This window comes from Podarcis muralis, chromosome 15 (assembly GCF_964188315.1).
Source record: "Podarcis muralis chromosome 15, rPodMur119.hap1.1, whole genome shotgun sequence".
NCBI classification, from domain to species: Eukaryota; Metazoa; Chordata; class Lepidosauria; order Squamata; family Lacertidae; genus Podarcis; species Podarcis muralis.
Window position 1 is genome coordinate 32,880,678 of NC_135669.1, and position 26,019 is coordinate 32,906,696.

At 47.2% G+C, this 26,019-nt stretch overlaps 2 protein-coding genes across 6 annotated transcripts in view; one reads left to right on the forward strand and one right to left on the reverse strand.

Moving 5' to 3' along the window:
- The window catches only part of COL26A1 (collagen type XXVI alpha 1 chain), a 106,622-nt gene that overhangs the window by 28,736 nt on the left and 51,867 nt on the right, over positions 1 to 26,019 (forward strand). The window lies entirely within an intron of this gene.
- PFN4 (profilin family member 4) lies at positions 2,833 to 4,381 on the reverse strand. The gene has a single exon (XM_028707515.2). The coding sequence runs from the start codon at positions 3,736 to 3,738 to the stop codon at positions 3,259 to 3,261; it is 480 nt and encodes a 159-aa protein (XP_028563348.2). The 5' UTR covers positions 3,739 to 4,381; the 3' UTR covers positions 2,833 to 3,258.

The following is a 26,019-nucleotide window of genomic DNA, read 5'->3' on the forward strand; positions in this document are numbered from 1 at the left end:
CAGCGCGCCATCCCGCTGTCCCACGACTTGGCTGGAAGGCTGGCGGGGGGGAGAAGCCTGCTCCTTCCCGTCGCCAGCCCCGCAAACTCGGGGGACAGCGGGAGAGGCGCAGCGCGCCATCCCGCTGTCCCCCGACTTGGCTGGAAGGCTGGCGGGGGGAGAAGCCTGCTCCTTCCCGTCGCCAGCCCTGCAAACTCGGGGGACAGCGGGAGAGGCGCAGCGCGCCATCCCGCTGTCCCCCGACTTGGCTGGAAGGCTGGCGGGGGGAGAAGCCTGCTCCTTCCCGTCGCCAGCCCCGCAAACTCGGGGGACAGCGGGAGAGGCGCAGCGCGCCATCCCGCTGTCCCCCGACTTGGCTGGAAGGCTGGCGGGGGGAGAAGCCTGCTCCTCCCCATCGCCAGCCCCGCAAACTCGGGGGACAGCGGGAGAGGCGCAGCGCGCCATCCCGCTGTCCCCCGACTTGGCTGGAAGGCTGGCGGGGGGAGAAGCCTGCTCCTTCCCGTCGCCAGCCCCGCAAACTCGGGGGACAGCGGGAGAGGCGCAGCGCGCCATCCCGCTGTCCCCCGACTTGGCTGGAAGGCTGGCGGGGGGAGAAGCCTGCTCCTTCCCGTCGCCAGCCCCGCAAACTCGGGGGACAGCGGGAGAGGCGCAGCGCGCCATCCCGCTGTCCCCCGACTTGGCTGGAAGGCTGGCGGGGGGAGAAGCCTGCTCCTTCCCGTCGCCAGCCCCGCAAACTCGGGGGACAGCGGGAGAGGCGCAGCGCGCCATCCCGCTGTCTCCCGACATGGTTTGGAGGCTGGCGGAGGGCTTCCTCCTCCCCCAGCCCCGCAAGCTCCCAGAGCGATGCCAAAGCTGCGCGCAGCTTCGTCATGGCTCTGGGTCCCGTTCTGGGGGAGGGGGAAGCTCGGGCTTCCCCCTCCCCAGCCCCACGCCTGGCGGTGGGGGAATAAATTTTTTCCCCTTTATTCCCCCCCCCCCCCCGCCCGCCAATTTTTCCCGCGGCACACCAGGCAAAGTCTCGCGGCACAGTAGTGTGCCGCGGAACACCGGTTGGGAAACACTGGTGTAATGCATTCTGATTTAGGCGCATAGGAATCATCCTTAGACCAAGGCAGACCACTGAGCTTTCCATCTCAGTATTGTTAACACTGGCTGGCAGCAGCTTTCTAGGGTTGCAGGCAGTGGCATGCAATGAATTTTTTTTGTAGGGGAACTGTTAGTGCCAGGGGTGACAGGTGGGCTCCTGGACCCATCAGAGCATCGCGCCTCCCAGCTGATTGAATCCAGCTGACTGAGTTGTGTTTCCCCTAACTTCCAATAAGTTCTGAATTTCATCTATCTCTTTTTTTTAACACCATACACATGCACAGGTGTACATTTTGGAGAAATAAGCCATATGGGTACAAGGAAGGAGAAGTGGTGAAATGTTTCTTTTCCAGAGAGAGGATCGCTAGATGACCTATTTATGACATAAGACAGAACCCTTAAAAAACTACAGATATGTCCCAGTCATTGTTGCCAGAAGCACCAAGCCCATCGTCAGCATTGACGGACTTCCCTCATTATTACTTTTTATTTTGATGTTTCGATCTGTTTTGTAATCCGCTTAGAGTTTTTTTTTAAAAAAAAAATATAAGCGGTATATAAATTGTAAAAATAATAAATAACAGTAAGTATAAATTAGATCAGTTTGCTTTTAAAGGAGAACTGAATCAAATTATATATACCTCGCCATTGCAGCAATCTCTTACACAGAATGTTCTAGAACAGAGGGGGGGGGGGGTAAATATTTAGCCCCGAGGGCCACATTCCCTCATGGGGAATCTTTTGGGGTTCACATGCCAGTGGTGGGCATGTTCAGAGTCAAAAGTGGGCCCAGAGATTAACATTGGTGGAGCAATGGATATGATGACTCTTACCTTTGTTCTGTAGTACACCTTCCAGTCTACCCCACATTTCTGTGCCCACACCAGTGTCAGAAACTCGGATATATAAGCTAATCATCAAATGGTACCTTAAACCTGGGTTACGGTTGCCACAATGGAATGTCTAGGTGCCATTCCCCCACACCCGATGAAATTGATGATGATGATTTTCATTTCTGTACCTCTTTATATTTTAAAGTGTGGAAAATCTCAAAGCGGTTTACAACACATTAAAACATCAAATTAAACAACCCAGAATAAAACACATTCAGGCTTCAAGGGAAATAGTTCAGATCCTTCTCCAAGTAACATTTTGCTTTCCCCATATTTATTTACCTGCTTAATTTATAGAGCCCCCCCATAGCAGAAGGACTCTACGAAGTGTGGTGTAGTGGTTAGAGTGCTGGACTAGGATCTGGGAGATCAGGGTTCAAATCGCCACTCAGTCAGGAAGTTCACTGGGTGACCTTGGAATCACTCACAGCCTCCTAACCTACTTCACAGGGTCACTGTAGGATTTAACCAAGGAGTGAACCATGTACTCCTTGGAGAAAATGGTGGGATATAAATACAGTAAAGAAGCTCTTTTGCTTACCTGCTTAAGAAAGCTGGAGGCTATCCAGATGTCAGTCACTAACCTGACATTCAGAGAGCTCCATGTGGTCACAACTGGACTCACACCAGTCACAAAATGTGCCTGGCACCTGGGGAATTTCTAACACTGTCTACACCCCTCCACCCAGGAAAGCAAGAACCACTATCCTGATGATGATGATGATGATGATGATAATAATAATAATAATAATAATAATAGTTCATTATTTGTACCCCTCCCATCTGACTGGGTTTCCCCAGCCACTCTGGGTGGCTTCCACAGAAACCAAAAATACACTAAAATATCACACATTAAAAACTTCCCTGATCAGGGCTGCCTTAAGATGTCTTCTGAATGTCAGACACTTGAGATAGGGTCAGGAGCAGGGCTACTGGTGGTTGTGTCCTGGAGGGAAGGCATGGCCTGGAGCGTGGAAAGTCCTGAGGGCCAGGCAGAGAGGGCCACAACATCCCCAGCCAGGAATTGCAGCCAGCCTCAACCAATGAAGGCTTCAGGCCAGGGAGAACCTGAAACGATACACGTATATCAATCAAGCACCAAGGTTTTACTTTGTGTGCATTTAATTTTTCTCCCCTCCAACCCCACAAGTAGGATGCATGTGAAAAGGATTCGTGGTCCTTGCATCAGCTGCTCTCTCTTGCCGATGGCGATCCGTTCTCTTGCTGGGCTGGGCTGCGCTGGGTCTCCGAGTAAAATGGCTCCATCTCCACAGCCTTTTCAGTTTCCCTTTGCTCTGAAGTAGTCCGCCAGCTTCTCCACGGCTTCCACACACACGCTGGGGTACATGCCTTGGGCGTAAGTGCCGACCACGATGAAGGTCCCCGTTTTGGCCAGTATCACCCCATTGTCTTTCCCTTTGAGGTAGATGGAGTGGTCGTCCGCTCGGACACACTTGTAATACCGGTCTTTGAAGTAAAGCCCGTCTCTTCTGACTTGGAGCAGCTCCTTAAAGAAAGCTTGGAGGAAGACCAGGGCTTGGCTCTGGATGTTGAAGCCCGGAGTTGTTGCCAGGATGTTGCCGTCCACTATTCTGATGAGAGCGGCGCTGGCAACATGCTTGGTCCGAGTGAGGCCGTCTATCAGCATACTTTGTGTCTGGTTCATTTTCCTCTCTCCCCGGCTCTCTGCTGTTAAGGATTTGTCTGCTTCCTTGGTTACACAAAACAGTTTCAACTGCCGTGGCTTCTCCCAAAGCATTCTGGGAATTGTAGTTTGTTTGGTTCCCCACCAACACCACCCCTGGCTCCTGAAATGAACTAGGCCTTCTCTCTGAATTTTTCAGCTCTTGTTTCTTTTTAGAAAGCCTTATTAAAAAAAAAAACAACAACACAGAGATACAAGTCAAAGGGTGCAAGCTATATGGGAAAGGGAGCTGGTTCTGGTCTGGGATCAAGTAACCCCTTGCTGACCATGCCGATTCTCACATTCATTCATTTCCTTTCTTTTTCATTTGTTGAACGTCAGTAATGACAAGCTGAGAATGTGCATTTGGCAGGAATTCCCAGGAGGTTTACCTCATTTTTTTCCCTTGTTCCCCATTTGTTTGTTTCTTTAAGGCATTTAAATCCCACCATTTAGGCAAAAAGGCTCTCGGAGTGCCTTCAGAAATTCAGTACAATTGTACAATTGGGAGGGGAGGGAGTTTTCTCAGGTGTAGGGGGAGCGGTGCTAAAGTTAGGGTGGCCACTTATCTTTATTTATCTTGTTTAGCGTATATATGACCTGCTTTTCACCAAAAGTCCCAGGGCAGTTTACCTCATGATAAACAAGAAAAAATAAAATTGATAATAAACAATGAAAACAACTATCAACCCTTTGTGTCGAAGACACAGATTTGCATGTGATTTCCATATTTTAATATGTTAATGCAAATTTAGAAAAAGAATGGTGGATTTGAATAGAAGCTCAATCCATCACATCATAGTGAGGAACATAGGAACAGAGGTAGCTGCTTTATACTGAGTTAGGCTGTTGGTGTTGGTTTGTTTTGTTAGTTTGAAATGGACTTTGATCATTGCTGGTCGAACAGGCCTTGCAGGTTTTGCGATGTTTCAAAAAACCTGCAGAACCCTTTTGATTTCGAGGCAAAGAAAATGCCTATACCTTAAAGAAAGCAATACGTCTGAAAAAGCCACTTCGAAAATCTCGTATAGCTTTACCATAATTTCTTTTAATGTTTCCTTTTACTGGTTCTTAAAGGCATCGTCTATCAAGTGGACCATTCTCTGCGTTTTGCTCTTAAATAAAACCATTTACATCTCCAGGCTACCCCCTGGCATTTCCCCTCCCCTCCTCAAACCCACAAAGAGCAGTCCGCTTGGGGAGACTGAGCTGAACAACACCAGATTTATTTCTGCAAGAGGCCCTGAATGCATTTGGTAATCCAGCTCCCCAAGAGATGGGCTTCCTTTGTCTGTACAACTTCCAAAAATGATCCAGGAGTTTTCCCTTTATATTGGAGCAAGATCTGGTTTCTCAAGTGCTGTGTTTTTAGCCAAAAGCACACAATTGCTCTCTGCTTGGGACTACCAAGAGATTGGTGTGGGGGTGGGGCAGGGACTGTAGGAAGAAGAGACATACGCTGTATATCTCAAGCTCAAAAAAAGAAGCAGCGTTTTATGGGGGTGAAATCTTAAGAAATGGCAGCATCTCATAGGTTTATTAAGGTGTCCCTACTCCTGGCTAAGGGACGCGGGTGGTGCTGTGGGTAAAAGCCTCAGCGCCTAGGGCTTGCCGATCGAAAGGTCGGCGGTTTGAATCCCCGCGGCGGGGTGCGCTCCTGTCGTTCGGTCCCAGCGCCTGCCAACCTAGCAGTTCGAAAGCACTCCCAGGTGCAAGTAGATAAATAGGGACCGCTTTCTAGCGGGAAGGTAAACGGCGTTTCCGTGTGCGGCTCTGGCTCGCCAGAGTAGCTTCGTCACGCTGGCCACGTGACCCGGAAGTGTCTGCGGACAGCGCTGGCTCCCGGCCTATAGAGTGAGATGAGCACACAACCCTAGAGTCTGGCAAGACTGGCCCGTACGGGCAGGGGTACCTTTACCTTTTACCTTTACTCCTGGCTAAATTTACTTTTGTTATATGCACATTATACGTTTAAAGCAGAATGCTACCCTCCCCACAAAAGAATGCTGGACAATGTAGTTTATCCCATACAAATCTACAGTTCCCAGCACCCTTAGAAAACTACAGTGCACAGGATTATTGGGGCGGGGGGAGCCATCTGTTTTAAACGTACGGTATGGATTTGTAAGTTAGTGGCAGTAGGAAGTACTTGTTTTTGTAAGTTAGTGGCAGTAGGAAGTGTTTGTTTGTTTGTTTCCCATCCACCATCCTAAGGTCCCAGGGTGTGTTACAACATTAAAGCACAACGTGAAAAGCAGCTTAAAACAACTTAAAATTATCAAAATAAGATGGTTCCTATAGATTTGCACTGCATGTGCCAGAAACCGAGGTAAAGGGGTGAGTCTTCAGCATTTTCCGGAAGCTGTGCAATGAAGGCGCCAGGCACACCTCTGTAGGGAGGGAGCTGCACAACTTAGGGGCAACCACAGTGAAGGCCCTGTCCTGTGTCCCCCCCAACAGCCTCTGAGGGCAGAGGAACTACCAAGAGGGCCCCCTCTGCCAATTTCAGCACCTGAAAGAGTCTGTAGGCAAGGAAGGAGGTGGACTTTCAGGTATTCAAATATCAAAATGTCCCACTGGAAAGCTTACAAGGTGCAACTGGAAGAATTGGGGGTGGGGAGTAAGACACCTTAGGTGTATATGTTTAAAAAGGCAGACAGAGTCACAAATTATACAGGTCTCGTTCAAGAGCTATCATCTAACAACTATCTGACTTTTAGAAGACACCTGAAGACAGCCCTGTTTAGGGAAGTTTTTAATGTTTGATGTTTTAGCGTGTTTTTAATTTTCTGTTGGGAGCTGCCCAGAGTGGCTGGGGAAACCCAGCCAGATGGCGGGGTATAAATAAATGATGATGATGATGATGGCTGAAGGGCATTACGATAGAAGTGTAAAACACTAATGTGTAAACAAACAAACAAGGGGGGGGGGAGCTAAAGGATCATCAAACCAATAAGTTGGGAATAAAAAGGTAAATGTAAAGGGACCCCTGACCATTAGGTTCAGTCGTGGCTGACTCTGGAGTTGCGGTGCTCATCTCGCTTTATTGGCTGAGGGAGCCAGTGTACAGTTTCCGGGTCATGTGGCCAGCATGACTAAGCCGCTTCTGGTGAACCAGAGCAGTGCACGGAAACACCGTTTACCTTCCCACTGGAGCAGTACCTATTTATCTACTTGCACTTTGATGTGCTTTTGAACTACTAGGTTGGCAGGAGCAAGGACTGAGCGACAGGAGCTCACCCCGTCACGGGGATTCGAACCGCCGACCTTCCAATCGGCAAGTCCTAGGCTCTGTGGTTTAACCCACAGTGCCACCCACGTCCCTTGCACCACCCACGTCCCTTAAGTGAATTCAAAGAAACAGAATTTAAAACATTCAAGCTACTCTTAACTTTTAGCACTTGCACAGCTCAGAAAGGCTTATCCTACCTTTTCTGCAGCAAACACAGATGGCGCTACCCTATGGCTGATGTACTTACCTGCATCTTCCAGCAGCTACATGATCTTAAAATCATCTGGTTGGCCTGCTGAGGAAGGGCTGAAAGGGAAGATTAAACTCTACAGGTTAACTGCAGGTTTCTCGGGATTAGCTTACAGGGACAGGAAACCATTGGCCATGCTGGCTGGAGCCGATGGGATTTGGAGTCCGTCAACATCTGGAGGAGGGCTACAGATCTTCCCACCTCTGGCTTACAGTCCTGTGCTCTACTAAAGAGAACGTGTCCTCGCTCCCATCATACGTTGAGGAGCAAGCAGTACATTATATTAACCCCCCCCCACACTTTTAAAGCCACCTAACTACTCTTATTTTGAATGAAATGCAGCTGTGTGGGCCCCTGATTTCCTGCCCACCTCCCAACTGCTATTTGACCCCTAAATATGCTTTCTACTGTGCCTTTGGGGGCAGCGGGGGGTGATTTTTTGGCAGGAAACCCAACGCTGGACCCTGCTCTTGATTGGAAGGCCGATAGAGAGCCTGGCCAGCTGTTTTCCCTTCAAAATAAAAATGGCCTGCATAATCATGCATGCACATCTCACACATGTACACATGTTTCCTGTAGCACGTAGTTTGCGCCCGAGATTTAGCTTCTCCAAACCCTCTGAGGTTAGGAGCTATCAGCTGGTACGACTCAATTTTTTAAAAGTTTGAAATCCTTCAAAGGTAGCAGCGGGCACAAATTAGATACAGTATGGGTGCATCGTACATGCATTTCGCTTGCACGATTTCAACCATATGAGTTTGGAGGCCACTGGTTGAAATCCTGCAAGTTAAATGCAAGCAAGGCAAAGAGTTCAAAAGATTTTTTTGTGTGCTGGGAAAGCACAGCAGAAAAAGTCTTTAAACAGGCAGCCCTGTTTAGGGAAGCTTTTAATGTTTGATGTATTACTGTATTTTAATATTTGATTGGAAGCCGCCCAGAGTGGCTGGGGAAGCCCAGCCAGATGGGCAGGGTATAAATAAATTATTAGTATTAGTATTAGTATTATTAGTATTAGTATTAGTATTTCCCTTGCTGAGGGTGGGGAGGTGGCAAGAAAATTTCTGCATGCTACCTCTAGAAGCCTTGAGATGTTTGTGCAGGGGTGACTCCAAGGGTTTTGAGTATATCCAAGATTTTATTTCCCCAGCCAGAACTCGCTGGAACTCAGTTCTGGCACCTTTCAGGTGGCCGTCATTGCAATTAAAAAAGAAAAAAGGGAGGTGTTCAAGGTGAGTTCCAGCACCTCTTTTTCTAGAAAAATAGCACTGAGCAAATGCATTTTTGCGTATACTGACGTACCTTGGAAGTCGAACAGAATCTGTTCCGGAAGTCCGTTCGACTTCCAAAACGCTTCGGAAACCAAAGCGCAGCTTCTGATTGGCTGCAGGAAACTCCTGCAGCCAATCGGAAGCTGCAGAAGCCCTGCTGGGCGTTTGGCTTCCAAAAGAACATTCGAAAACCGGAACAGTCACTTCCGGGTTTCAATCGTTCTGGAGCCAAAACGTTCGAGAACTAGGCTGTTCAAAAACCAAGGTACGACTGTATGTGGAATCCTTGGAACCGAGCCCACGCACAAGATATGATTGAACTTTTATAGCAGTTGTCCTTTATAAGAGGGTTGTCCATTTAATAGAGGGAGCCTTTTGCTCAAGTCCCGCAGCAGCTCCACGATCTGTTTTGCAAAGGAATCAAGGGTCTTGCCTTTCAGCCTTCACCCATGCGAGTAGATCCTGGCCGCCATCCACAGCTGGTTTCCCTTCATGGCTTTAATAGGAACTGTTCACACCGAAACCATTTGCGAATCGGAGATTATCTGCGGTATGTGTCGTTCTCCCTCACTCTCCCTTTTGCCTCCCTGCAAGGGATAGCGGTTCAGTGTGGATTCGAGAGCATTGTTAGGGCTCCGTCTCCTTGGCAGAAAACAACAGGCTATAAAAACCGCTCTCCAGAACAGCTGCGGAGAGAAAGGCCTTTGTGATATTCCTCCTCTGCTCCTCCACCACCGCCACTGCCCCCCTCCGCTTCCCAGCCCACTAATCGCCCCTTTTGCTGACCTGAACGAAGGCAATTATACATCCTGGTTATTGTAAACGGACCACAGAACACCAGGCATACCTTAAAATGATGTCATGTCTAGACGAGCCATTCAGGTATAAATTATTGAGAGAGAAGGGGGGGGGGAGAGTAGCTTGTTCAGTGGTTAGAATTGTTTTTTAAAAAAAGTTAACGAGATATTTTTGTGTTTCTCTTGTGTGTCGTCTCTCGAACGCCGTACCGTGCCTTTGGACTGGGAGAATTCTCAGCTGCCTCTGGGTTTGACAATGAGGGTTGACTTTGTGAAATTGGAGAGTTCTTCCTCTGTTTTTTCCCTCCTCCCTGCCGAAAGAACCCTGTCTCATTTCCTGTCAGTACAGAGTTTCAGGGTGGGGGCATGAGACACCTGTGTATATGAAGGTGGGCTGAATCTTTTATAAGCCGGAAGGAAGTGGCCAAATAATAATAATAATAATAAGGTAAAAGGTACCCCTGCCTGTCAGGGCCAGTCGTGTCCGACTCTAGGGTTGCGCGCTCATCTCGCTTAAGAGGCCAGGAGCCGGCGCTGTCCGAAGACACTTCCGGGTCATGTGGCCAGCGTGACAAGCTGCATCTGGTGAGCCAGCACCAGCGCAGCACACGGAAACACTGTTTACCTTCCCGCTAGAAAGCGGTTCCTATTTATCTACTTGCACTTAGGGGTCCTTTCGAACTGCTAGGTGGGCAGGAGCTGGGACCGAATGACGGGAGCTCACCCCGTTGCACAGGGATTCGAACCGCCGACCTTTCGATCAGCAAGTCCTAGGCACTGTTGTTTAACCCATAGCACCATCCGCGAATAATAATAATAATAATTAATAATAATAATTTATTATTTGTACCCTTCCCATCTGGCTGGGTCTCCCCAGCCACTCTGGGCGGCTTCCAACAAAGATTAAAAATACATTAAAATGTCACACATTAAAAACTTCCCTAAACAGGCTGCCTTCAGATGTCTTCTAAATGTCACGTAGTTGTTTATCTCTTTGACATCTGATTGGAGGGCGTTCCACAGGGTGGGCGCCACCACTGAGAAGGCCCTCTGCCTGGTTCCCTGTTACTTCAGAAGACAGTCCTCTACCAGCACTTCCCTTTTTTGGGGGGGCACTGCCCCTTTGGTTTCATAAACCTACCCCCAGTGCCCCCCACCCTATAAAAAGCATCACCCGCTGCATAATCCACTAAGGAAGATAACAACACAATAAAATCCAAATGATAACAATTGCACATTTATTCGAAATCCAGTTACAGTTCTTTAGTTTAATTATTTCAACAAAATCTGTGAACTCGATCCAGTGATACCAGCTTTCCAAAGCCTGATCTTCATTTTCAGATCCGGTGTCTCCCTGCTGCCCCCCCCCCCCCGGATGGTACCTTCCACCTTGAGAAACATTGCCCTAAAAAATTTAGATCCCCAAGCAACAACAGCACCCTTGCAGCCTCCCCAGCTTTTATTGGCACTCTTAATTGGGTATTATTACTATTACAATTATTATTATTATTATTATTATTATTATTATTATTATTATTATTACCATCTTAAATGCGCTCGCTGCAAAAGGGACCTAGTCAGTTCTACCACCACAGTTCATCCTGCAGTTTCCTACATCACATTTTTTGTGATCTGCTGGTATCTTCCTAGGAGAACTCTGAGGAAAGGAGAGTGGGAAGGAGATTGCATTGCAGGATGGACCAGTGGCCCCCAAGAAGGAATTTAATACCTTTTCCCTCTGTGTTTTTTATTTTTAGAGCTTTTGTGCTTTAGGGACTAATGCTTCTGTTTCCAGATGCAAAATAAGCGCTGGTTGTTTTTAAAGCATGGGTCGGCAAACTAAGGCCCAGGGCCCAGATCCAGCCCAATTGCCTTCTGGATCCAGCCCGTGGACAGTCCGAAAATCGCTGCGTGGATTGGCGTGGGGATTCTGATGGTTTTGGCTGCACCATTTCCCCCCTCTCCCTCCCTCACATACACTGCGTCGGCGCCTCCTCCCTCCCTCCTCCTGGCTTCTCCCTGCCCTGCCTAGAGGAGGAAGGGGGCTGGGCTTTGTTGAGCCACAGTTGGCTGAGCGCCATTTTAAGCAGCCCCTCTATGGAGCCTGCCCTTTCACGCCGCTCATCATCCCGCCGCTGCCACCAGCCCCTGCCGCTCTCAAGGCACAGGTAAGCAGCCCCTGGGGCTCGTCCTGTGCTGTGGAGAAGGGAGAGGAGAGTTGGGGGGATTCCTCCCCCCCAAAAATATAGTCCAGCCCCCCACAAGGTCTGAGGGACAATGGACCGGCCCCCTGCGGGAAAAGTTTGTTGACCCCTGTTCTAAAGCCTGATTCGTTAACTCTGTCAGAGAGTCTGAAGGGCACTTGGGGTGTACAGATGGACTATTTGCCTTGGAATGCTCTGTACAGGGGATTCAGCCAGTTTGCTGTGTATGTCCCATTCCCAAAAGTTGCTGGGAGAAGGCACAGAATGAAGCAACTGAATTGAAAAGAGTTGAGGCACTTCTCCAGCGCAGGAAAGCTACAAGTTTTGCCCTGTAGCCTATCAGTTTAGATGCTAGAAGGGCACCCCAATCTCCTGCACTTTTGCAGCGTTTGGTTTCCTTGGAATAAAAAAAAATGGAGACTATGGTGTCGTTATGATACATGGTTTGGTTTACCCATATATACAACCTCAGTATAAGATAGAGGTGCTCACAGCATTAACACCCCAACAGATCTTGCTTCCCTGTTGGGTTTCCAGGGAAGCCGCAAACCACATCTCTTGGTTCCAGCACAGAGCAAGCCATGTCTCTGTGTCTCCAGCTTCTAGCATCCAGCAATACTCACCCCTTCTTGGCCTGTTGGTCTCCATCCTTCAGCTAGCCAGGTAAGGTGGGAAAAGGCCCACCCATTTATCTCTGTGGCAACCTCTTTGGACATGTGAATGACAGTATTTTAGAGAAGCATGGCTGCCCTGAAATAGGTTATCAACTAAAATATATATATTATATATATATATATATATATATATATATATATATATATATATATACACACACACACACACACACACACACATATACATATACATATACATACACACACACCCAGCTGAAGTGTTGGTAGATAGACGATAGATAGATAGATAGATAGATAGATAGATAGAGATAGATAGATAGATAGATAGATAGATGATAGATAGATAGATAGATCAGCAGTTGTGGCGCCTTAGGGTTCAAGTACCTGCATTTTCACACTAAATATATGTTGACTTGCCCACTCTAACATTTCATTTCAGTGCAAAATATGTCTCACCAGCTGCAATATATACAGTAAAGACACACAAAATTGGCAAGCTGTGTACCTTGTGTTCATGCACACACATTTGCATTTATGTGTACTAAAGATGTGTAGACTCACTGACACTGAGATTTAATTTGAGTTTTATATATCTATATACACTCTCTATGAGGTCTACTTTCTAAAAACTAAAATTCTAAAATTCCCAGAGTGGTTTAACAACCAATTTCTCTTCCCAGGAAACTCTGAGAATTATAGCTTTGTGAGAGGAATGGATTTCCTACCAATTCTCAGCACCTACATGTTTCAGGATTCTTTGAGGGACGCCATGACTGGTTAAAGGGGCATGACACTGCTTTAAATGTATAATGCAGATGGTTCCTAAGTCTGAGCAAAGGTCCATCACCCTAGCATCCTGTTTCCCATCATAGCTGCCTAATAAGCTTTAGAATTTTGCCTCCACATTTTGCTTTCTAACTTTCTTTGTCTGATTGACACTTACGGTTCCTAGAAACTGGCATCCAGAGATGTACTGCCTCTGACAGTGGTGGCAGAGCATAGCCATCATGGCTCAGTGAGGGAAATAGGGGTCTCCCAACAACTCTCAGCACCCTTTACAAATCATAGTTCCCAGGATTAGGAGAAGCCACGATTGCTTAACGTGGTGTGCTTTAAATCTATAGTGCAGATGGGGCCATATTAGAGCTCTTCTTAAGATTTTGCTGCTTAAGAGGGGAAGTGGTTTTCCTAACCATCCTTTCCCAGGAAGACTGAAATGGGTGACAGGCAGGCAAAATGCCTTGGACTACAATCTTAGACTTGATTGCTTCCCCCTCTCCTAATTTTCCCCTCGCAACCTCCCTGGTGCTTAACAGCTAACAAGTAAGGGTAGCGCGAGAGAATCAGCTCACTGTCAGAAAGTTTCAGAATTAATGGGATAGTGTCCGATTCCAAAAAACCCGCATAAATTACATCCTGGAATCCATTATGTCTTGCTCTTGTTCGACAGGAGGAAACACGGTCTATATAGTGAAATAAAAGACATCCTGGAACCTATTATACTCTCTGAGAAAAAGACAAAAGGAACACAGGGAAGGATGTTATAGGATCGACGGGTCTAATAAATGAAGTGTTGGCATCCTTCTTCCACCAAGACGTGGATTAACAACAGATGTATTACACTAATGTCTATTTATACGTTAATCTAAAACAACTGCATTGCTGTTACGGACAAGAATTCTGTATATTCAACTCCCTCCAACTTCACTCCTCACCCCCCCCCCCAATATTGATTCTGCTTCTAGGACAGCCTTCCACAACATTGTACCCCCCCCATATGTTCTGGACTACAACTCCCATCATCCACGGCTGTGGCTAATGGGCATTGTAGTCCATAATGCCCAAATGGACTGGGCATCATGTTGGGGGAGGTTGCCAAAGTTGGGGAAATGAAGTCAGATGGAGGGTGGGGATGGAAGGATTGGTCAATTTAATCCTCTCCATTTCTCCTTTTTCCAGTCTTAAATTCAGGTCTCCACATTTCTGCAACCATTTTGCATTAAAAAAATCCTCATGGAAATTCTCCAGCATTGAATTTATCCTAATAAACACATTTTTGTATGCAGTTTTGAGGAATGTACATACTTTCCTCAAGCAGTATCTCCTAACATAACACAGTTGTGTATGTTATTTTCTCTAATATATTAATTTATATGCAAGCTTTCCCCTAATATATGCATTTCTGCAAACATTGTTCGGTTGGAGAAACGTACCACAGAATTCAGACTATAACCTTTAAAGGATGGCTGTGATTCGGTTTTCCTATGTTTTTGGAAACCGCAGGTTTTTAGAGTTCCCTTCAAATGCAAACCGAATCCAATTCTGCCCATCCCCAGTTGCGGCAGAGGACATAAGGCACCTCAAAGTTAGATGCATAAGAAGAGAATTATGAATTTGTACCTGTCATTTAACCAGCACTGTTGCTTCAACACTTCGTTTCATAACTGAGAGTCAGACGATGTTCCCTGAGTCAACAACACATATCACCAATAGCTTAGACAGCCCACACCTAGTTCAGTGGTGTATCCCGATTTCAAAAGATGTCAAATAAATCTGGAAATACCTGCTAGTTTCTCTGGGTCTAGCCCATTAAGGACATCCACCTGAACACTTGTAAAGACAGCAATTATAACATATCTGGACTGTGTTGGACTCCTCTGAAGGAACAGGTATGCCATCTAGGGATGCTATTGGCTCCGGCCGCCTTGGGAGACAATGGAGGAGTGTGCCTTTGGGGTTGAGGTCAAACTGTTGGATGGTTGCAGCGCCTGCAGTGACAGTAGAGACCGAATTGAGAGAGACATGTTTTGCTGCAGCTGAGCAGATGAAGGTGTCCTGTTGTGCTTCTTCCAGCAGTCATTTCTCCTCCGGTCACTGCTGTGAATGCACAGATTGACTGTCTGTCTCCAGGCACTGCGGTCGTCTGTAAGGGATTCCCACATGGGAAGGGTCAATGTTGCCAACCTTCATGTCACGTCTTACAAACAGCAGTACAGTGGTACCTCAGGTTAAGTACTTAATTCGTTCCGGAGGTCTGTTCTTAACCTGAAACTGTTCTTAACCTGAAGCACCACCCCAGCTAATGGGGCCTCCTGCTGCCGTTGCGCCGCCGCTGCACGATTTCTGTTCTCATCCTGAAGCAAAGTTCTTAACCTGAGGTACTATTTCTGGGTTAGCGGAGTCTGTAACCTGAAGCGCATGTAACCTGAGGTACCACTGTACTAGGGGCTGCCACCCCTGTTCACTGTGGGAATGTTCAGGGTGGCAGGAGAGGATATATTGTTTATTCATATCCTTTCTAACTTGCACTAGCAAGTTCCTTTACTTAGCAGAGTGCATTCCCCTTTCCACAGCAGAAAATTAGTTGCAAACTCGTGTGAGTTTCTTAATACAATACGCAATTCAACCTGGCTTGTCCAGATTGAAATGTGTTCTAATATTTTCCTGGTAAGACCCCTGGATTCCCCCCTAAAAGAATAAAGACACCACAGTCTTAGTCATAAGTAATAAAAAGAAAGTCTACTCACAATCAAGCAGAGTGCAGTGTGATCCCTGAAGGCAGGCTTTTAGGCTTAAAGTTACAAACTTATACTAACAGGTTTACCCTATAAGGGAGATGACCTCAGGGACCGCTTGGCTGGCAACCAGCAGTTCATTCCAGGAAGTTTGCAGGACGAAAAGAAGATGGAGAAGAGAAGAGTGGCAGTATGCCTTGTCCTTTTACCAGGTCTGGAAAGGTCATGCCCACCTACTAGTCACATGCAAGGAAGGATCTTCCAGACCAGGAGGAACAGGAAGTTTCGACTGGCTGGAATCAAACATTCCCTTGCATGTCCACTCTAGGAAAACAAGGAATGTTGTATTTGACTGCTCCCAGTGGTTTACACCCCACATTCACTCCATGCACCAAACCTGCCTACCTGACAACTTCTTTGGTGGCTCCCTGTCCTTCACACCTAGCTAACCGCTCCTCTCTTTACATCTGACCAGACCCTCCCCATCCTTTACAGCTGCCCCATGCCCTTGCCTATCCTTTCACAGTTGTCTCCAAGCTTGTTCCCCTTTTAAAGGAGGTTGGGAGGAGCTTTGGAGAGCACTTTGACAAACTGCTTTCTATAGCACCTCCTCTCCATCGTTAAACATCTTGCCTGGGCTGCCTGCCACCCGCACTGCTTGCTCGCTTGCCTGTCTGCCTGCCTGCCATTCTGTCATCGGTCCTGACCATTGCCCATGATGGCTGCCACACATGGAGGGAGACAGCCAGTGTGGTGTAGTGGTTAGAGTGTTGGACTAGAACTTGGGAGACCAGGGTTCGCATCCCCACCAAGCCATGAAGCTCACTTTGTGTGACCCTGGGCCAGTTGCTGCTTCTCAGTTTAACCTACCTCACAGGGTTGTGGTGGGAAGTCAGTGAGGAGAGGGACAACCATGTATGCCAGGGTTCGGCAAACTTTTTCAGCAGGGGGCTGGTCCACTGTCCCTCAGAACTTGTGGGGGGCGGACTATATTTTGAAGGGGGGGGAATGAACGAATTCCTATGCCCCACAAATAACCCAGAGATGCATTTTAAATAAAAGCACACATTCTACTCATGTAAAAACACCAGGCAGGCCCACAAATAACCCAGAGATGCATTTTAAATAAAACACGCTGATTCCCGGACCGTCCACAGGCCAGATTTGAAGGCAATTGGGCTGGATCCGGCCCCCGGGTCTTAGTTTGCTTACCCATGATGTATGCCCATCTTGAACTCCTTGGAGAAACAAGGTAGGATGTGAATTTAATAAATAAATAGTTCGACAACATCTGGAAGGTACTACACTGTCTACCTCCCTCTGCCCGTTTTAAAGAAAAAAATATAAATGTATCATGTAAAGGGCCCCAACAGTTTATCGATTCTGTTCTAGAAACATCTGACAGATTTATAGCCGTCTCGCCTCTTCCTCCCGATTTGTACAACCTTTATTCCTTTTGCTTCCCCTGCCTTTTCATCTTGAAGGGAGCTGCATAATGCAACTTAATTTACCTCACGCTGTTACTCTTCCTTCTCCACCTGCTGGGTGTGGGTTCAAGCCATTGGGGAGTACCGAGGGGCAGGCAGGAAGAAAAGAACTAATGGGAAAACAGGGTTGGATGTTAAGCAACCCCCTCCACCCCATTTTGCGGCTTTTATTTGTTAATAAGAGTTTAAAGCCTCAACCCCACCCACTCCCTCTGTTCCTCCTCTTTAAAGTCGCAACTTCAGCCGACAACCCGAAAAACTTTTTACATTTGATCTCTCAATGGAGTTCGTGAACTGGTTGCTAACGGTTACTATGATGTTAGACATCTGGGAATAGCCCTAATCAAATAAACTGCTGACTCAGTTAGGCTGGATAAACCCAGACTAGTGAATTATTAGGTTTGACATAATGTTATATTTATTTTTTCCTTGTGTTCAGATGTCTCTGGCGAACAGGCCCTGTCTGAAAGAAGGATATACAGGGTTTTTGAGTTGTTGGGTTGTTTTTTTTAGTTGAGGCAGATAACGGCGCTATATCCCTGACATAAAAGGCTTCTGCTCAATCAATGCGTGTTCATCTGGCCAGCGTTTTGGAGAATTTGCCAACTAAAGAAGCCACAGAGACTTTTCGTTGCTAAGTTAACTATGAAGACATATGTGTCTGTATATGTGTGAGAGAAAAGGGTGTCTGGCGTTGCTTGGGAAATCTAAGAAACAAGTGCAGTATTAAAATCAGTACAGTTCTGAATGCTTTGGTCCGCCATCTTGATTCCAAATGACGTCCGTTGGTCTGAAAACATAGAAGAAAGCCTTGTTCTTACACCTCAGGCACTGTCATGCCAAATTAGGCGATGATATCCCAAGAGTCATCCGAATGCATAGAGAACAGATGGACAGACAAACCCCTTTCCTAAATACACACACACACACACACACACACACACACACACACACAGTGTCTATGCTTTCTCCATCATTTTATGGGGATTGGGGGTGCAATGTAAAAACACCCCCACAGTTCAGATCAGGAGCAGCTATCTCCCCCCCCCCCCTTAAGATGTAGCATTTAAAAAAAAAAATAAAAACGTGAGGGGAAACCCTAGCAACCTCATGTTAAGGTAAGAAGACATAGGAACATAGGAAACTGCCTCACAAAATGTCATACAGTTGGCCTACCTAGTTCAGTACTGCTTACACTGGCTGGCAGTGTGCTTTGATGGCCCCTCAGAAATAATTTTAAGATGCAATCCAGACTTCCTATGTGTAAGGCAAGTGGGGGGGGGTTGTTGGTTAGAATGGCAGAGCTGCCCCTTCACCCAGCCCTGCTGGCCCCTGCCTGCTCATTTACTCAGATGCTGCCTGCCTGTGTCTGGTGTGTGTGTGTGTGTGTGTGTGTGTGTGTGTGTGTGTGTGTGTGTAAGTAATATAGCTAGAAAGCAAACAGAAGAATGAATCACACCGTTCTGTGTAATGTATAGTTTGAACCTCAGACAGAAGACCTTTGCCACGCATGCCAAAATTGTTTCCCATCATCTGCCATTGAGTGTGCAAAACTTTGCTCGGTAATTAAAAGGATTTAAAGACTCAGAACTAGGAGACCGGTGTGACGCATTGCCCTGGCACCAGTTTGTTACTTGGCTTAATAGTTTAGAAGTGAGTTAATCTCTGAGCTTAATTGAATTGAAGGTGTCATGTCAAAAGATAAACAGTGTACGCACAACCTCGGTTAAAGGCTCTGGCACCAGTTCTTCTGTAGAAATGGAAATGTTTCCTTTTCCGGAGGGGAGCCTGTGTATAAAATGGGAGGCTGAGTAGCATAATTAGATCACAGGGTGGTTTAATTTCTTGTTTATTGTTTCGTGAGGAATTGATTGTGGTTTCTATTTACCTTGACTTATTGGGCAGGTGGTGCTTGATGGTTGTTTCTGACAATAAAATAAAAATATGTTTGGGGGCAGCCAGAATGATCAAGGGTCTGGAAACCAAGCTTTCTAAGGAACAGTTGAGGGAGCTGGGTATGTTCAACCTAGAGAAGAGAAGAATGAGAGGTGGAATGAGAGCCAGCTTCAAATATCTGAAGGGCTGCCGCATGGAAGATGGAGCAAGAAAGCTTCTCAGCTGCTCCAGATTGCAGAACCTGGACCAATGGATTGATAGAATCATAGAGTCAGAAGGGAGCCCATGGATCATCTACCATGCAGGAGCTAAGCGCCCATACAGGGATCAAGCCTTGGCCTTATCAGCTCCATGCTGCAACCACCTGAGCAAATTCAAATGACAATAAAGGAGATTACAACTGAACCTTAGGAAGAACTTTCAGATGGTTAGCAGCTGCTCGATGATGGAACAGGCTGCCTCAGAAGACTCTTGCTTGGAGGTTTTTGGAAGAAGAAGGAGAAGAAGAAGAAGAAGAAGAAGAAGAAGAAGAAGAAGAGGAGGAGGAGGAGGAGGAGGAGGAGGAGGAGGAGGAGGAGGAGGAGGAGGAGGAGTTTGGATTTGATATCCCGCTTTATCACTACCCTAAGGAGTCTCAAAAGGGACGCGGGTGGTGCTGTGGGTTAAACCACAGAGCCTAGGAGTTGCCGATCAGAAGGTCAGCCGTTCGAATCCCCACGACAGGGTGAGCTCCCGTTGTTCGGTCCCTGCACCTGCCAACCTAGCAGTTCAAAAGCACGTCAAAGTGCAAGTAGATAAATAGGTACCGCTCCGGCGGGAAGGTAAACGGCGTTTCCGTGTGCTGCTCTGGTTCGCCAGAAGCGGCTTAGTCATGCTGGCCACATGACCCGGAAGCTGTACGCCGGCTCCCTCAGCCAATAAAGCGAGATGAGCGCCCCAACCCCAGAGTCGGCCACGACTGGACCTAATGGTCAGGGGTCCCTTTACCTTTCTAAGGAGTCTCAAAGTGACTCACAATCTCCTTTCCCTTCCTCCCCCACAACAAACACTCTGAGGTGAGTGAGGCTGAGAGACTTCAGAAAAGTGTGACTGGCCCAAGGTCATCCAGCAGCTGCATGTGGAGGAGCAGGGACAAGAACCCGGTTCACCAGATTACGAGCCTACCGCTCTTAACCACTACACCACACTGGCTCCCTGTCAAGGCCATCTGTCAAGGATTCTTTCACTGTGAATTTGAGAGGATGGGCTGGGGCGGGCTCCGGCAGGGAGTACCAAGATTGGAGGTGAAGCTGACACAAAGAGGTGGGAAGGTGGGTGCAGCACCTCTGGGTGACACGAGGAGGATCTGGAGGAGTGTGCTGGGATTCTGTGCCACTGGGACCCACCTTGAGATTTGACTCCTCTCCTGTAACACCCTCCTCCCCCAGTGCCCCGACACAGCCTATTCCAGCCCATTGGGCTCCTTCCCAGAGTTGTCAATGGGCAGTTCCTCCAGTCCCTTGCCAGAATTCCCCACATATTATTATTATGTGGTGCCTTCCAAATAATAATAATAATAATAATAATAATAATAATAATAATAATAAAAAAAAATTTGGACCCCGCCCGTCAAACATTAAAAACTTCCCTAAACAGGGCTGCCTTCAGATGTCTTCTAAAAGTCAGATAGTGGTTTATTTCCTTGACATCTGATGGGAGGGTGTTCCACAGGGTGGGCGCCACTACCGAGAAGGCCCTCTCCCTGGTTCCCTGTAACCTTGCAGTGAGGAAACCCCCAGAAAGCCCTTGGAGCTGGACCTCAGTGTCCAGGCAGAACGATAGGGGTGGAGAAGCTTCTTCAGGTATACCGGGCTTTAAATGTTAGAACCAACACTTTGAATTGTGCCTGGAAACATAAGGTAAAGGTACCCCTGCCCGTACGGGCCAGTCTTGCCAGACTCTAGGGTTGTGCGCTCATCTCACTCTATAGGCCGGGAGCCAGCGCTGTCCGCACACACATCCGGGTCACGTGGCTAGCGTGACAAGCTGCATCTGGCGAGCCAGCACAGCACACGGAACGCCGTTTACCTTCCCGCTGGTAAGCGGTCCCTATTTATCTACTTGCACCCGGGGGTGCTTTCGAACTGCTAGGTTGGCAGGCGCTGGGACCGAACGACGGGAGCGCACCCCGCCGCGGGGATTCGAACCGCCGACCATGCGATCGGCAAGTCCTAGGCACTGAGGTTTTACCCACAGCGCCACCCGCGTCCCTACGCCTGGAAACATACTGGGAGCCAATATAGGTCTTTCAGGACCGGTGTTATATGGTCTCAGCGGCCACTCCAAGTCACCAGTCTATCTGCTGCATTCTGGATTAGTTGTAGTTTCCGGGTCACCGGCCCCATGTAGAACGCATTGCAGTAACCCAAGCGAGAAATAACCAGAGCATGCACCACTCTGGCGAGACAGTCTGTGGCCACAGGGCCAGCCATAGTATTGGGAAAAGCAAGGTGATGGTCTCATGCCTTTGCCTCTGATCAGCAGCTGCTCTCCAAGGTCTCTCAGGCTGCAATCCAACTGGAGATGCTGAGGATTGAGCCTGGGACCTTTTTTTTTTTTGCATGTGGGGCACATTCTCTATCCAGCAAGCTATAACTTCCCCACTGGCTTTGCTCTTCCATCAGACATCATTAGCTGTGCTCACGGACCCTATGACTGTCTATATGCCCAGGCACCTTGTGATGGGGTTGAGTTAATTGGCTTAAACATTAATGTTTAGCTTTTTGGTATGTAACCTATTGGCAGCTGGTGCTGGTGCCAAAATGCAGCAGAGAGTGAAATCCGAATAATACCTTTTATTTCCATTTGACTGCGCGGTGGTAAAAATAGGTTGGCGGGGGCAGAAAGTGAAAGGTAGCTGGCAATTGCTATCCTTCCTTTTTGATTAAAATAGATGGCTTGTTAGATATTGAGCACAACAATGCCTTTCTACAGGACCTCTGTGCTTCTGTTACAGCAATAAAGCCTATTCTGCTTTTGTGCAGCTACAACAACCACCTTTTAGTGCAGCAGCACCCAAACTATGGAACTGCATTTCTTTTTTTAATTTCAAAATATTTATTTTTATTTTCTGTACTAAGTAAGGAAACCTATTTACACAGAGGAACGCACTTGTTCAGTAAAAGCAACAGGTATGCTTGCTTTACAGTAACTTAATTCAGCCCTTGAAAATTTAAAAGACAACAGCAAATAGGCAACTGCTCCCCACCTGCGGAAACTAATAGTCTTGATGGTTCCAAGTATTATAGTCTTTGTCATATTACACAGCAGCAGAAAAACAGGCCAAGGAAGTAGTTAACAGTTAATAGAATTACAGTGGTACCTCGGGTTAAGTACTTAATTCGTTCCGGAGGTCTGTTCTTAACCTGAAACTGTTCCTAACCTGAAGCACCACTTTAGCTGATGGGGCCTATTTCTGTTCTCATCCTGAAGCAAAGTTCTTAACCTGAGGTACTGTTTCTGGGTTAGCAGAGTCTGTAACCTGAAGCGTATGTAATCCGAGGTACCACTGTAATTTATCCAATGGATTGGATTTATCCAATGGATTGGATTTATAAATAATCCAACACAACACAACACAACACAACACAACACAACACAACACAACACAACAACACAACAGTACAGTACAGTACAGTACAATACAATACAATACAATACAACAATACAATACAGGAGAAGGAAAACTCTAATCCTAAACCTCCGCTGCCTTGCAGGATATCTTCAAGAGAAGAAAAGGCTAAGGAGTAAACTCTATACAGTGTTACCTCAGGTTAAGAAATTAATTCGTTCTGGAGGTCCGTCCTTAACCTGAAACTGTTCTTAACCTAAGGTACCACTTTAGCTAATGGGGCCTCCTGCTGCCTCCGCGCGATTTCTGTTCTCATCCTGAAGCAAAGTTCTTAACCCAAGTTACTATTTCTGGGTTAGCAGAGTCTGTAACCTGAAGTGTCTGTAACCCGAGGTACCACTGTACAAATCTGGAGTGGAGTCCCTAAGACGGTTGGAAGGTGCCTTGTACACCTCCTTCCAGCAACTCCTGCAGCCAATCTGGTGCCAAACGTATTGCTCTGCTTTCCTTTGGATCACATCAGTGAGGCCAAGAGGGGGGGGGTCTTGTGGTCTGGGCAGCCCTGGACCTCCTTACACACTGCCATCCAACCTTTGCTTGGAAACCTCCACGGAAGGAGAGTCCACCACCTCCTGAGGGAGTCCGTTCTGCTGTTGAACAGCTCTTCCTGTCAGAAAGTTCTTCCCGATGTTTAGCCAGAATCTCCTATTTTAATAGTTTGAATCCATTGGTTTGAGTCCTCCCCGCTGGAGCAGCAGAAAGCAAGCTTGCTCCCTCTTCCATTTTTGCAGCCCTTCAGGTATTTGAAGCCTAGAATTGCATTCAGAATGGGCAACAGGCCTGTTCCTCAAAATGCAAATTCTGCGCTCTCTCTCTCTCTTTCTTTCTCTAGCCTTTTTATAGTGTAAAGCTTCGTTAAGTTCTCCAGAAAGCCTCTTTGGTAATTTAAGCCCTCCCTGGGAGTAATTCAATGTGTGGTTTAATCATCGTTACTAACGGTAGATTAAATAGTCATAGGAAAACAGAAAAATACTTGCAGTGCCATAGCAACTGCTGCGTGACTCAGGACACAGGGAATTGCGACCCCCTTCCTCGCTTCCAAAGCAACTCTCTTGGCTCCCTGTGATATCACAAACGCAGCAGCAGCTGTGGAAATATGTCAGGATGATCCTCAGTTTGCAGGACAGGGCGATTTGCCCTCCGTCAAATGGCAAATAAAATGGTGGGCAGGGACATATTTCACTTGGATACAAACAGGGAATTTACTCATCCTACAACTAGGCTCTTGAGAGTCCCATGGACTGCAAGAAGATCAAACCTCTCCATTCTGAAGGAAATCAGCCCTGAGTGCTCACTGGAAGGACAGATCGTGAAGCTGAGGCTCCAATACTTTGGCCACCTCATGAGAAGAGAAGACTCCCTGGAAAAGACCCTGATGTGGGGAAAGATGGAGGGCACAAGGAGAAGGGGAAGACAGAGGATGAGATGGTTGGACAGTGTTCTCGAAGCTACAAACATGAGTCTGACCAAACTGCAGGAAGCAGTAGAAGACAGGATTGCCTGGCGTGCTCTGGTCCATGGGGTCATGAAGAGTCGGACATGACTAAAGAACAACACAACCAGGCTCAGACAGGGTTGCCATCTCCCCCCCCCCCCTTTCCCAACCAAAGTTAGGAGAAATTTCTGATCTGTTTGTGAGTCGGACTGGCTGCTGCCTCACCCTTGCCGGAGGTGTTTGAGGAAGGACTGGGTGTGCCATTTGTCAAGAATGCTGTAGTGTCATGCTAAAGTCCATAAGACTTCATGATAGTCACAGCCACCCTGCATCCCCTAAGATTATACCACCTTCCTTGATTAGACAACAATTTTATAATTTGCACTCTTACAGGTGCCACCTAATATCCATTCTGTGTTTGCAAGAAAGTGATTTTTCGGTGTGGCAGCACACATCCTTTGGAACTCCCTGCCGATGGATAGTAGGCAGGTGCCTTCACTGCGGTCTTTCCGGCACCTGTTTAAAACCCAGATGTTTAGAAAGCTGGCACAAGTTTTAATTTGTTTTTAGTCTTTTGTTAATTCAGCTTTTTGAAAGGCTTAGATTATTTCTGCTAGTGCTAATTTTACTCTTTTATCTTTTTTTGTAAACCGCTTTGAGGGTTGGTTGTTGTTTTTTTTGCAACCGAGTGGTGTATAAATGTTGCGAAAGAAATAAATGACATAATTATACACTAATAATGACGCTGATAATAATTAGCAATGCATTTCAACAATGAAGGCAGATCTCCATGTGTTGCACGCCATTCTCTTGAAACGGAAGCTTCTTGTGTTTTCAGTGCTCCCAAATTATTTATTGCCATTATTATTATTATTACTATTATTATTTAAATTTGTACACTGCCCTTCACCTGAAGATCCCAGGGCAGTTCACAACAGAAAAAAATACAAAATGAGAGTACAAAATACATAATAAAAGAAAAAGCAAAGCAAAGCAAACCAATAACCCCCCTCCCACAAGCACATTTAATTGCTTAGCTTTGGAGCAAACAGATGTTCTTCCCGTGTGTCTTCTTCAGAGTGACCCTGGAAGCCAATCCTCAGTGGCTGATTAACATCCTTATATTCTGCTTGGCTCCAATCAGCACAAAGGATGAAAAGGCTTCTTCTCAGTAGCTACATTGGCGCGTGTGTGTGTGCTGTTGCGCGCTGTTACATGCTTGATGTGCAACTCGCGCTTCAGACGATGCACAACGCGTGTGTCACTGTCGCATTGGGAGGTCGATAGTGAGAGGAGGCCAGTCCCCACCACATGGCATGGCGTTGCGCTCAGTTCCTGGCTCACTGGCCCTGCAGAGGAAGTGAGCTTGGTGAAGGGTGTGGAGGCATGATGGGACACATAGTCCCGACTCGCCCTGCCCTGGAGGCTGGACTGGGAGGCGCAGCAGAGGCGGCAACCCATTGGGAGACAGCGCAACGGCAGGGCCGTCAAGTCCTTTTGCCGCTGCTCCAGATGACCTTGTGGGACTCGCACAGTGAAATGCCCCCGGGACCCTCCAGACCAGCGGTTCTCAACCTGTGGGTCCCCAGATGTTGTTGGACTACAACTCCCATCATCCCTGAGCTCTGGCCTTGCTAGCTAGGGGCGATGGGAGTTGTAGTTCATCTTAAAAAGCAGAGACATCACTTTGCCAACAAAGGTCCGTATAGTAAAAGCTATGGTTTTCCCAGTAGTGATGTATGGAAGTGAAAGCTGGACCATAAAGAAGGCTGACCGCCGAAGAATTGATGCTTTTGAATTATGGTGCTGGAGGAGACTCTTGAGAGTCCCATGGACTGCAAGAAGATCAAACCTCTCCATTCTTAAGGAAATCAGCCCTGAGTGCTCACTGGAAGGACAGATCGTGAAGCTGAGGCTCCAATACTTTGGCCACCTCATGAGAAGAGAAGACTCTCTGGAAAAGACCC

Bases quoted from the DNA above. Each gene is read 5' to 3' on its own strand.
- PFN4 (XM_028707515.2), bottom strand. From the start codon at position 3,738: ATGCTTTGGGAGAAGCCACGGCAGTTGAAACTGTTTTGTGTAACCAAG.